Source organism: Hippoglossus hippoglossus, chromosome 4 (assembly GCF_009819705.1).
Source record: "Hippoglossus hippoglossus isolate fHipHip1 chromosome 4, fHipHip1.pri, whole genome shotgun sequence".
In the NCBI taxonomy this organism is placed as follows: Eukaryota; Metazoa; Chordata; class Actinopteri; order Pleuronectiformes; family Pleuronectidae; genus Hippoglossus; species Hippoglossus hippoglossus.
Genome location: NC_047154.1, coordinates 5,092,983 through 5,103,955, shown reverse-complemented (window position 1 = coordinate 5,103,955; position 10,973 = coordinate 5,092,983). Strand labels below are relative to the sequence as shown.

General features: G+C 43.4%; 1 protein-coding gene across 2 annotated transcripts; it reads right to left on the bottom strand.

Moving 5' to 3' along the window:
- Positions 1-608: 608 nt before the first annotated feature.
- sap130a (Sin3A-associated protein a) lies at positions 609-10,973 on the bottom strand. 2 transcript variants are annotated; one of them, XM_034583323.1, is made up of 21 exons: positions 10,815-10,953; positions 10,072-10,199; positions 9,726-9,991; positions 8,897-9,064; positions 8,684-8,810; positions 8,444-8,559; positions 8,228-8,352; positions 7,358-7,505; positions 7,187-7,274; positions 6,948-7,052; positions 6,690-6,831; positions 6,113-6,228; positions 5,509-5,802; positions 5,248-5,419; positions 4,429-4,527; positions 3,981-4,339; positions 3,646-3,873; positions 3,437-3,562; positions 3,240-3,343; positions 2,440-2,553; positions 609-1,994 (listed from the first exon to the last, which is right to left on the bottom strand). In XM_034583323.1, exons 2-21 carry the CDS (start codon positions 10,181-10,183, stop codon positions 1,836-1,838), a joined length of 3,168 nt encoding a protein of 1,055 aa, XP_034439214.1. In that variant the 5' UTR covers positions 10,184-10,199; positions 10,815-10,953; the 3' UTR covers positions 609-1,835. The 2 variants fall into 2 exon arrangements, with proteins under 2 accessions (XP_034439214.1, XP_034439215.1); XM_034583324.1 differs by having other exon boundaries at positions 1,067-1,994; positions 5,248-5,404; positions 10,815-10,973.

Below are 10,973 nucleotides of genomic sequence, written 5' to 3'. Positions count from 1 at the left end.
AACAAGAAGAGGTATTCTTTGGAGTCTGGTGGTTTCAGAAATTGTGCTAAAGGGGAATGTTTTCAACTCAAATATGAACCTGGGGCTGACTTTTCCTGATCTACAAATACAGTCGTCATAAGTAAATCAATGGGGTCAGCTGCACTTGGAAGCAATAATGTTGTAAATTGCAGATAGTAAAGATAAATGACAAAGCTCCTTCCAGAGATGTGATCATACTACTCCCTGTAGAGGAAATCATGACCTTAAAAGATCCATATTGTCAAAGCATTCAATTGTATAGCACCAAATCACAACATACATTATCTCAAGGCACTTTACAAGGTGAGGTCGAGATCTTACAATATGAAAGAGAAACCCATTCCCACAATGAACAAGCATCAGTGACTGTGGAGAGAAATAATTCTCTCCACATAATCCTCTCATTTAAAATGTATATAATTACATGCAACGGTCAATGTCTGAGCTCACTTCTGAAGGGGATCCACCATCCACTGTGCCTGATACCAGAATGTGGTTTCATTCTTTATTACCGCATAGATATGACTCCTTTCCAAAAATATATTCAACCTTAGAATGAAAAGGAAGAGTGAAAATACCAGCGTGCCTTGTATTGTTTAAGTATCTTTACTATAATTACACAGACAAAAACAATGTACAACAGCTGAATGTTCCAGGCTCACTTCATCTCATAACGTCATTATCGTTACACTCAGCAAAATGAAGCAGCGCACGTCACACAGCACAAACGTGTTTCATCGAGTACAAAACTTGAAAAGAACCAGGTCAATGGAAAAAAACCAACAGCACATTTACAGTGATATACATGAATTCAATCCATCGCTCTGAACGCACAATGAAACTCACTCTCGTTCAAGCACCGGATCTTCTGAAACCAAATGAAACTATCTTATTACCACCACGACACCAGTCTACTTCTGATTAAGTTGGGGATGGTGGTTTAACTGTTTGGTTAGCTTGGCGTATTCCGAATGAAGTATGTTTTTACTTACTGTAAGGACACTATTTATCCTGTCACACCAGGTGAGCACTTCTTTTTGTACGTTAAATTCAATTCAATTTGCCACATTTAGGTTCTTCTAGTATTTTTTTCCATCTCAACCCATGACAGTCTGAATTTACTTTTAGATTACAACTAAACTAGGTAAACGTTTACCCATGCTAGAGGAACAAATCTGCACAGAGAAAAAAAAGTTAGCAGTGAAAATGGCCTCACCCTTTTCTTTGAATCATCTTTTAAGAATGTTTCGACGGCATGCGAAACCACGTTCACATGTTTCTGTCAATTTCACATCCACTGACAAAATGAAGGCACAGATTGATGAAAAGAGCACAATTGAGATTAGTCTGTATACACAGTTTGCTAAAAATGACTGATTAATCCCATTTAGAACTCTTGGGTGGTTCGTCTGAACTGAAATGCTTTTGTCACTTAGGGATTCGCTCCACCTGCCTTCGGCGCTCAACATTAAAAATAAACAACGTGCCCGCTTCAGACGTCGTCTTGGAAGAAGAGGCAGAAACTAAGTTAGTAAAAATGATCTTGGGGTCTTTAGAAATAAACAAAAAGGAGGGAAACAATGATGGGGCCATCCCGGTGGCCACTCTGACGCAACCTACACCGCTCCACGCTCAATGTGTGTGCTGTCTCTTTTTTAAAGTCCTTCTGTCACTTCTCTCCGTCCACTCTCAGGCAGATAGGGAGGGTGCGTGAGATTGTATGCGGCAAATCATAGCACCAAATTCTGAGCAGTTCCTTCACCCCCCCTTTCAGAGAGGGGACAGTGGCGGTCGTCGGCAGAACAGAAGGTCTTTTACGCTCGCTCTTTGCGCTTCAGTTTGGAGGACTTCTTGACGGCGCCGTTCTTGTTGAGCAGCTTCAGCACTTTCTCTTTATGGTCGAGCACTTTCATCATGGTGTCTCTGGCCTCGGTCACCTGGTCCATCACCAGCTTACAGCGCTGCATGTTACCCTGAGGACACAAAACGAACAAATAACTTGAAGCTGGTTTGTTGGCAGACAGGACAACGATTTGGGATTAGAAAGCAGTTTTTATGATGTAGTAGCTAAACCTCAGTAAATCCACAAAAAAATTCTTAAAGTTAAATTACAGTAAAAATGTATCTGCCTCAATATGGTGGAGCTTTGTATGTCATGTGAGAGTATTATCTATGTATTCTCATGTTCAGGGGGCAGATGATTGCTGCTCATGTAAATGCACAGGATTTTGCTGCCGTCACTTGTATCAGACATACACTTTATTACTGGATTAGATGAGCATTTTTTCTATCTGGGTAGGGTGAATAAATGTATCACTCCATGCAAATCAACTTGTTTACAACATCATTTATATGGACAACTTTAATGACAATGACTGCATAACTGAGGTTAGACACTTCTGCAGCTAGTAACCATACCTGTATAAGTTCGTTGATTCGGTGAAGGTCGTCGTCAGAGCCTGCTCTCTTCTTTGGAATCAGACCCTCTTGAAGGGTGGAGAGCCGACTGTACACGTCATGCTCCAAACTCGACTGGGGAGCAAGTAATAATCATATGGTGATTACAGAAGCCCAAATAACATAAGGACTTTCTTTCCACACAGAATTACTGAGACTCAAATGAACAGTGAGTTATGTTATATTGCTTCAATTTATTCTGGTCGCTCAGTTGGATGTTTGTTAAAATGTTGAATTTATTGTGTTGCTGGTTACTGCAGTAATATTGTATCATAAAGATGAAACAAGAGATAATATGTAATCGCTCTTTCACTTAAGCCAAAGCCCAAACTCTGCTTTTATTCAAACCTTTGGACATTTAAATTAAGGCATGAAAGACGTTTTTCAGACATGAACTCCGGAAAAACTCTGGACAATGATGCCAGGACTTTGTCGAGTTTGCCTTTCACATATGAAGAACGTGGGAGGAGACTCTCCAGTCAGAAACTTTTACAACAACATTTCCAGAGCGTTCAGGTGAGGGGTGGTGCAGCAGGCAGACGCAGGACATAACGGATCAATTCCACTGCAGAGATCACATGTTTTTGTTTACTGTTAATCAACTCCGGCGTCAGACCGAATCACCATTAGCTCTTGAATCTTGAGTCATCTTCAAAATCTTAACTTCTATATGTATAGCACCTCCTTTTCATGTCTGAAAGCATTTTAAGATTAATGATAACAATGATTAATATCTTTTCAGGTCTGGGACCAGCACTCACCAACTGCCTGAGCTGTGCAGCACACAGATGAATTTTCCAGCCTTGTGCTCTGCATGCCACTCCTCTCTGATTGGCCATATCCTGCAAGGTGCCCTTCTTCTCTTCTGTGACAGAAATAAAGAACTGCTGTCAGAGAGAAAAAGCCACTGGCTGTATAAAATGGGGGTATTTTTGCCTGTATGCAATAAGATACTGACCTTTGACCCGGATGTCGCTGTACCTCTGGAAGTGGTGGTAGGCAGCTTTCCAGGGGTTGCGGTAGTGCCGCAAAAGGGTGACAGGAGGCCGAGGCTTGACTGGCACATAACGCACACCTTCTTCATCTAAAACAAAAACAAGAGTTTAAAAATTTATGGTGCGACCAACACAGACTGAAACCATCAATGAATGGTATCACATTACATACCAACATATTCCCTGGGTGGAGATTCACACCTCTCCGCCCTGCCAGTGATGGGCCTGCCAGGGGTCTTTTCTTCATCCGTGCTGTTGGTTTCCACCATCTCGCTCTCCTCTGTGGAAATAACATGCTGCTGCTTGCGGGGCTTCTTCCTCGGGGACGCCCCGGGGATCAGATCTCCTGGAGTGGTTAGGGAGGAGGCCTGGGTGGTGAGTGCTTGCACTGAGTTAGGATCTGTGAGAGAAGAGATGCAAACATCTTTAACTTAAGATCTTCTTTAAATTCAGTCTTTTCCCCCCCCTTCACATCACTGACAAGTGGAGGACAGATGTGCTCCTCACCTGGCTGTGTGTCCATGTTCTCTACCTCCTGTTTGATTTTCACATCTGAGCAGGTGGAGCTGGCAGCACAAGCTGCAGTGCTACTGGCTGCGGGCTGGGTGGGGGAGGCCACGGTGTTGGCCATTGAAGCGGGGACAGGGGGAGTGACAGCCATGGCTGCTGGCAGGGCTGAGAGGAGGGTGGAGGGCTGGGAGGGAGGTACAGGTCCTGGTGTGGCAAGCATGTTGGGGATGGCTTGGGCGAGGTGCTGCGTACTAGAGGACACCATATGCTGCTCTCCTAACTGAGAAGGTAGTGCTTCTACTGTAGCCATGACAGGCGGAGCCACTGCCATGTGCAGCTCAGCTTTGGGTTTCACGCTAAGAGAAGAATCCAAAGTGTCAGGTTATAGGCTCATATCAGAACTTACAATGACAGGATGTGATCATGTGATTTGACAGGCGCTCACCCTGAAGGTCGGGGAGATCCGGCTCCTCTCACGCCACTCTCGATTCGGCCACTGCTGGGTTCACTAGGCTGGGCGGGGATCAGGTTCTTACGAACACAACTAAAACACACAAAGCAGGTTTCTGTCATACTTTATTTGAAGAATATGTCAACCTTCCATACAGCAGAGTTTAAAAAGTGAATTTTTTAAACACAGGTTAGGTGTAATATTTCAGTTGGGGGTTAGATTACTCCAGGGTTAGTTTCACCACAGTCTGTTTAGATTCAGAATCAAGGCAAGAGAAACTCTACAATTACAACACATATCTTATATTCAATTGTGCATTTTAAGATCCATAAACTTGGGCGACGCCTACAAGTAAATTATGATGGCTTTCTATTTCAGTCAAACATCACCGTTGGTATCATTTTCATCTAACGTTAAAACATTTCCTTCTTTATTCTGTCACAGTACAGTGTTTTTCTGATGACCTCTCACTGGCAGCTGTGTCAAAATGATCGAATTGTTTTAGGACGTCTAATACAACTATTGACAGTTACTTTTCACCGTTCGATTAAATTTAAATGACTAAAAACTTCCATGGAACCGAACACAGCCTTATTGGAAGGGATCATTGTTTGAAGTCATTGATTATCTTGATCATCAGATCTCACAGAGGTGTTCCTGTTCATGAACACAGGAAATTAATAATGTACAGTGGCTCAATCCAACTTGAAGACTTGTATGAACAAGCTTTAAGGAAAGTGCGAAGAGAGTTTTAGGAGAAGATGATGAATTCCTGCCTGGTCCAGTGTCTCATGTGCTGGTTGTTTTACTCACCCTTCATTAGCAGGCTTCTTACGAAGGATGCTGGGTCTGGGGGAGGAGACCAGGGTGGGAGCTCCTCCTACTCCTCCCTGGGCATGTGCCTGGACCATGGTGGCTACAGGCTGGGTGGCGCCGAATGTGCTGCTGATTGGACTGGCTACAAAGCCGTCTGCCAAAACGACCCCCGAGTGAAACAGAGCATGAATTACAAACAGCCCATAACTCAGGAAACTCCGCATTAACACTGTCACACAGAGTCCATGTTATAATTACCAGGTTTAGCTTCAGACTGTGGTTGTTGCTGCTGCTGCTGAGTGACTATAGGCGTCTGCTGTATTCCCTGTGTGGTGATCGACCCAGGCGTGTGCAGGCCCTGCACTCCTATTGCTGCAGGCTGGATACCCTGCGCAGTGATTGGTGCTGGCTGGATCCCTTGGGTGCTGATTTGTGCAGAGGGCAGACCAATCCGATCGACCGCCATCAGCTGCATGTGGTTCAGATGAACAGTTGTGGCCACACCTACTCCAGGCTGAGAGGGCAGTGCTGAGCTCGGAGCTTGAGGGGTGACTTATTGAGAGAAAGCATTAAGTTTAAATAAGGGAAATGTGCTTTCAAGTTGCTTCTTTCACACTTTAGTTTCATATTCTAGCATGTTTTATCTGTATATTTGTTACACTATCACACAACCCTACAAAAAAAACAGTTGCATCACTCTCGTGCAGTTTATAGTGGAATTGCTCTGATCAGTATTAATATACCACATCAATAACATGACATCACATCCTTTTTTCAGGGGGCCAATGTGGATAAACTTTGTTGGAATGTAATGTGACGAGGCTGTGAGCTGTGACTGCAAGTAAAACAACAAAGTGCTTACCAGGATACTGGCGGATGGTAGATACAGAGCTGCTGATTGGGGTGTAGGTGTGTGTCAGGGGGTATGATGAGGAGTAAGCCGGCAGGAAATACTGGAACTGTACTGGCACCGAAGGCCTTAAAAAGAAACAAACATAAGACTTATAAAAGTTCTTCAGCAGATCAAAAAAGTATTTTATCTGTACTTCTTTCATTAATAATAATAATAAATAATTTCCTAATAATTAAGATATGGACTTCATGAGCATTAATCTTCTCTATATTCACATTTTTATAAAGAAGTCATGATTACAACACAACCTGCATTAGTATAGAGGCACATGAAATAATTGCTGCTCAATATCTATCTTCTAGGTCAAAGTGCCAATCTTGCTTTTATAGCAGCTATATATATGGGGACAATTTGAGGGAAAGCAGGAAGAATGAAGGATCTTTGCTGGATTATAACTCTACAGTGTTTTGTAGAAGTCTTTCTAAACACAACAGCTAAATATCAGAAGTCAAAACACTGTCTTAATATATAAAAGTTATGTGGATGCTTGGTTTGAAGGATAAATTCACAAATATTGAGCGCTTACCTGTTCTCACTTCTTGCTTCCATGGTGACTGGGTTGGGAGACGACCGGTGCCCTGGGATGGGGATGAGGTTGGTTCTCTCTCCTGGGTAGTCAGGCTGCACGCGGGATGACGAGTGGGCGATGGGCTGAGGGACCACTTTAGCTGTGAGCAACAACAGAGGGTTAAGACAACTGTTAAGAGTGCGCAATAAAACATGCTACAAAACTTCACATGGTTATGAAGCGCCAAATAGTTCTCCAACAAAAAGTCAAACTTACCAACAGGTATGGCAGAGGTGGTCACAGCTGTAGCATGAGAGGAGTGCGAGGCCATCGTCATGGTTACAATAGTGTTACTGGTCATTTGTGTGTGTGGCACCGAGCCTAAACAACAACACAACATCATAAGTGATATTTACATCTGAATAACTGCCCGAGCTGCAGATGATTCTCTGCGCTTTAATCAAATGTAAACTACTCTTAAGAGTTAAAATATATTAAGATACAAAATGCAATACCTATTGTAGTTGTTGATGGCACAGTTGTGGCAACAATCGGGGCCACAGTTGCTGCAGCCACCGGCGTCACAGTACTGAACATGGGCTTCTGTGAGGAGAAAAGGGGGCTATTATTTCAGTCAATGTGAAAAATGACATTATCTGTGTAAGCTGCCATAGACAAGAAGTAACCTGTGTCATAGTGTGTGGCGGCTGAGGCTTTTGAGCCCCAATTGCCGGATGTGACGGCAGTGTGATCCTCGTGGCAGTGTCCCGGGACGTCTGAGGCCTCTGAATATTGACGGTGGCTGGAGGGGGGTGAATAGTCAGCCCTGGTCGCCTGAGAGATAAAAATCTAATTAGTGATCTGTTTAGTGCATAAAAAGGCCCAGAAGGAAAGGTCAGGACAGAAAACTCTGTAGAACCAATGGTGATAAAATACAGATTAACTGACATATCCAGCAAAGCCACTCCCAACTGATTTATACAGTTTTGTCTGTATTTTGTATTGAGTTTTACACAGTTTATCAGTTGTAATTCATACCTGTCAAGTTACAATTTAATTTTGGATCATACGTTTTTGTTCTGGTTTTCCACAAAGAAAATGATAAATAAACTGTCAAATAACTGAAAGAATCTGTATAATAGATTTTAACTGGCAGAAAAAAGTTTAATATTTTCTCAGACTTCTTTCTTCCTTTGTCTTGTTAAAAATTGGTTCCTTTCACCTTTTCAGGCATCTTTCAAGCGAAGTAAAAAGTGAGAGAATAACAATTCAAAGTTTTCTAAACAGTCACAATAGGGTAGCTCCATTGCCTAAAATGTTTTTTTCCAAAACTCATGAAATTAAAAAGTGAACAATTTCTAATCACATCCAAAACTTACACACACACACACACACACACACACACACACACACACACACACACACACACACACACACACACACACACACACACACACACACACACACACACACACACACACACACACACACACACACACACACACACACACACACACCTCTGCTTATGCTCTCTTCAATAAATTTGAACTACCTACCCATGTGCTACCTCTGCAGAGTGTGTAACACTTGGATTAATAGATGGAGACTGGGTTCTAGTAGCTGAGATGGGGGCCACCACAGTTGGAAGCACAGCTGTAGAGCTTGTTACAGCAGGACGGGACTGTGAACACAGCGAGATGACATGGTTACACGCAAGGTTTCCAAATGCATAAAACAATATCTGCAGCCCAGTAGATAAAGGTCCAGGGTACCTGAATGGTCTGATGGATAATGTGCTGCACTGTGGGCTGGCCAGGGCCTGCACTTGCTCCAGTGGCTGGTCGTAGGACCGTTTTGGAGCTGGACATTACAGCAGCTGCAGCAGCCCCTGCAGGGTAAAAGGGTGACATAGATCAAGACAGATGCGCCGGCACGAATGAGCTGCAAACATAATACTGTTTTAAGAATGACCAAACAAGCTTTGCATATCTCTGGTATGAAATCATGCATACCTCGGGGTAAATGGGATGTGAAGGTCTGGGGAGGGACGGCAGGGGTCCCGATCTGCAGTGCAGGGGCACCGCTCCTAATGATCTGAATGTTTGCTGGCATCAGGTGGTGTAAGTTGCTGGAGTGGCCCTGAAACAATGAAACCAGACCAGGTCTTCAGTAACCATCCAGAAACCGACACACATACACCGACAGTAAATGTATCATGCACTCACCTGCTGACCACTTATGGTTGCCACAGGAATAGATTGGGTGGGAGCAATACTGCTCTCTATGGTGACAGTAATGTGACCAGGCACCTTGGGGGGAATGGGGATGTGAGCTTGGTTGGAAGCTGGTGCTGGGGCAATAAGACGACTCGGCATGGGTGACTTCAGGACAGCCTAAAAGAAAGAGATTGCTGCTTTTTAGCAATGAATGGTGTTGAAAATATTATTTTTTTAAAACAAACAAAAACAATGTAACTTCACTACAGTTTATAGAACATTATATTGGTGAGCCAGTCTAAGTCAAAGTCTCTAAAGATTAAGTAATTCCAAAATAATATGATGTGGATTAAACAATTGAGCAGGTGGTGTATCCACAAAGAGAAATTAAACTATTCTTCCTGCTGGTACTGTCTTGAAATATAATATTGGGTCTTTGAACACATTAACTGGATCTGATTTGTTTTACTGCAATTGAATTATACAACCTGACTTTTTTTTTTACAAATCTTAAAAATAGAAACCTCTGCAGATACTTTGTTTAAAAAAATGTTTTAAAGTCCAATGTTTTATTCTTTTAAGACATGAGCTGACATACCAGATCTATACTGAGCTCTCTTTAACCACTTAGACTGAAAACAGAACTGCAACTTTCCGTTTTTCTTCTTCATTGTGTGAATAAGTTGGAACTAAGCACTTTATTGTTCCACAACCACTGAAAGCAGTTTATCTCTGCTAATGTAGATGTCATTTAAACTGTATTTAAACTGTACATGTTGTACTATGAATGTAAAAGCTCTGCAAATGAAAATGTAAACAGTTTAGGCATAATCATCACCTTCATCTGTCCCTCAGTGAGGACGGCAGGCTGACCCTGCTGGAGGTGGACAGGGGGGGCAGACACAGTCACAGGAGTGCCAGCCTGGATGGGCACAGCCTGGGGAACAGCTTGTGGCTGACTGTGCGCCTGCACTTGGGGGTACGGTCTGACCACCATCGTCTCCTGCTTGTCATCTCTGAACGCCAAGGTCCCCCCTCCTCCAGCTGGGGGATGATCCTGCTGCCCGTGCTCAGCATCCCGGCTGCTGTCTGCATCTGTACCACCTATAGAAAATAGATGAACCCATGTTTTTACAGACATCTTCTGAAGCATCCTGTAAATGTGTTCAGTGACAGACACTTACCTGAAGCATTTGAAGGCTGACTGACAGACATAAGGTTTCCAGCAGCAGCGATCTGAGGTGCTCCCCCGGTGGAAGGAGGCAGACCGTGTCGGGGGAATTGCTGGGAGCTCATTTTAACTATTTCGGACCTAAACCGGTGTCAGAGTAACAGATTAAATCAAGCATGAGCGAAAGATAATAAATCATTAAGATCTACAGTCAGTTTACGACGGTATTCCTTCTGTTACCCTTGTAGGAGTACAACAATAAAACGCCTCCCGTTAGACAAGAGCGGCTACATGAACATGCTAACAGGGAGCTGCGGAATAATGTAACCTGTGAGCAAAGGAGCCAGGAGCAGCTCAGAGACATGAACCCGCTTCAATTCATTAATACTGCTACACATGCATTTTAAAACAAAGACGAAAACATTTCACGGAGCTTTGATTGACGTTGTAGGAGCAACAACAGACACAACTGACCGTCAACAACAGCACCGCTGCTTTTTAAATATCACGCGTACACGCAATTATAAAATGGCTTCCAGGTTGACATTAACTCATCCAGATAATGTAAACTAAGGTCTTAGGTTACGTTAACGGAAACGTTAAAACTAAAAAAGCTACCTTAGCTAGCAGCAGGCTAACGTTAGCGTCGCTAACCCAGCTGCTGCCTGTTTTTCATGCGAACCCCTGGACTTTCTCCACAACACACGCTCCACCGGGATAAACTAAAAAAACGCGTTCATGGTGCGCAGTCTTTACCGTATCACTGAGTTACTGGGCAATGCTCGTTTTGTGGATTACAGCTTTTTCCATTCGTCTTTTCTTTTTTACCCCAACATGTAAACCGGAAGAACGCTCCGAGAGAACTGGACCTCCCTGCTCCGCTCCACCAATCGGAGAGCAGACAACCTGGCCGCT

Bases quoted from the DNA above. Each gene is read 5' to 3' on its own strand.
- sap130a (XM_034583323.1), bottom strand. From the start codon at position 10,183: ATGAGCTCCCAGCAATTCCCCCGACACGGTCTGCCTCCTTCCACCGGG. The intron at 9,992-10,071 runs GTAAGTGTCTGT...TATTTTCTATAG, and splicing joins TCAGCCTTCAAATGCTTCAG to GTGGTACAGATGCAGACAGC. The intron at 5,803-6,112 runs GTAAGCACTTTG...TCTCTCAATAAG, and splicing joins TACCATCCGCCAGTATCCTG to TCACCCCTCAAGCTCCGAGC.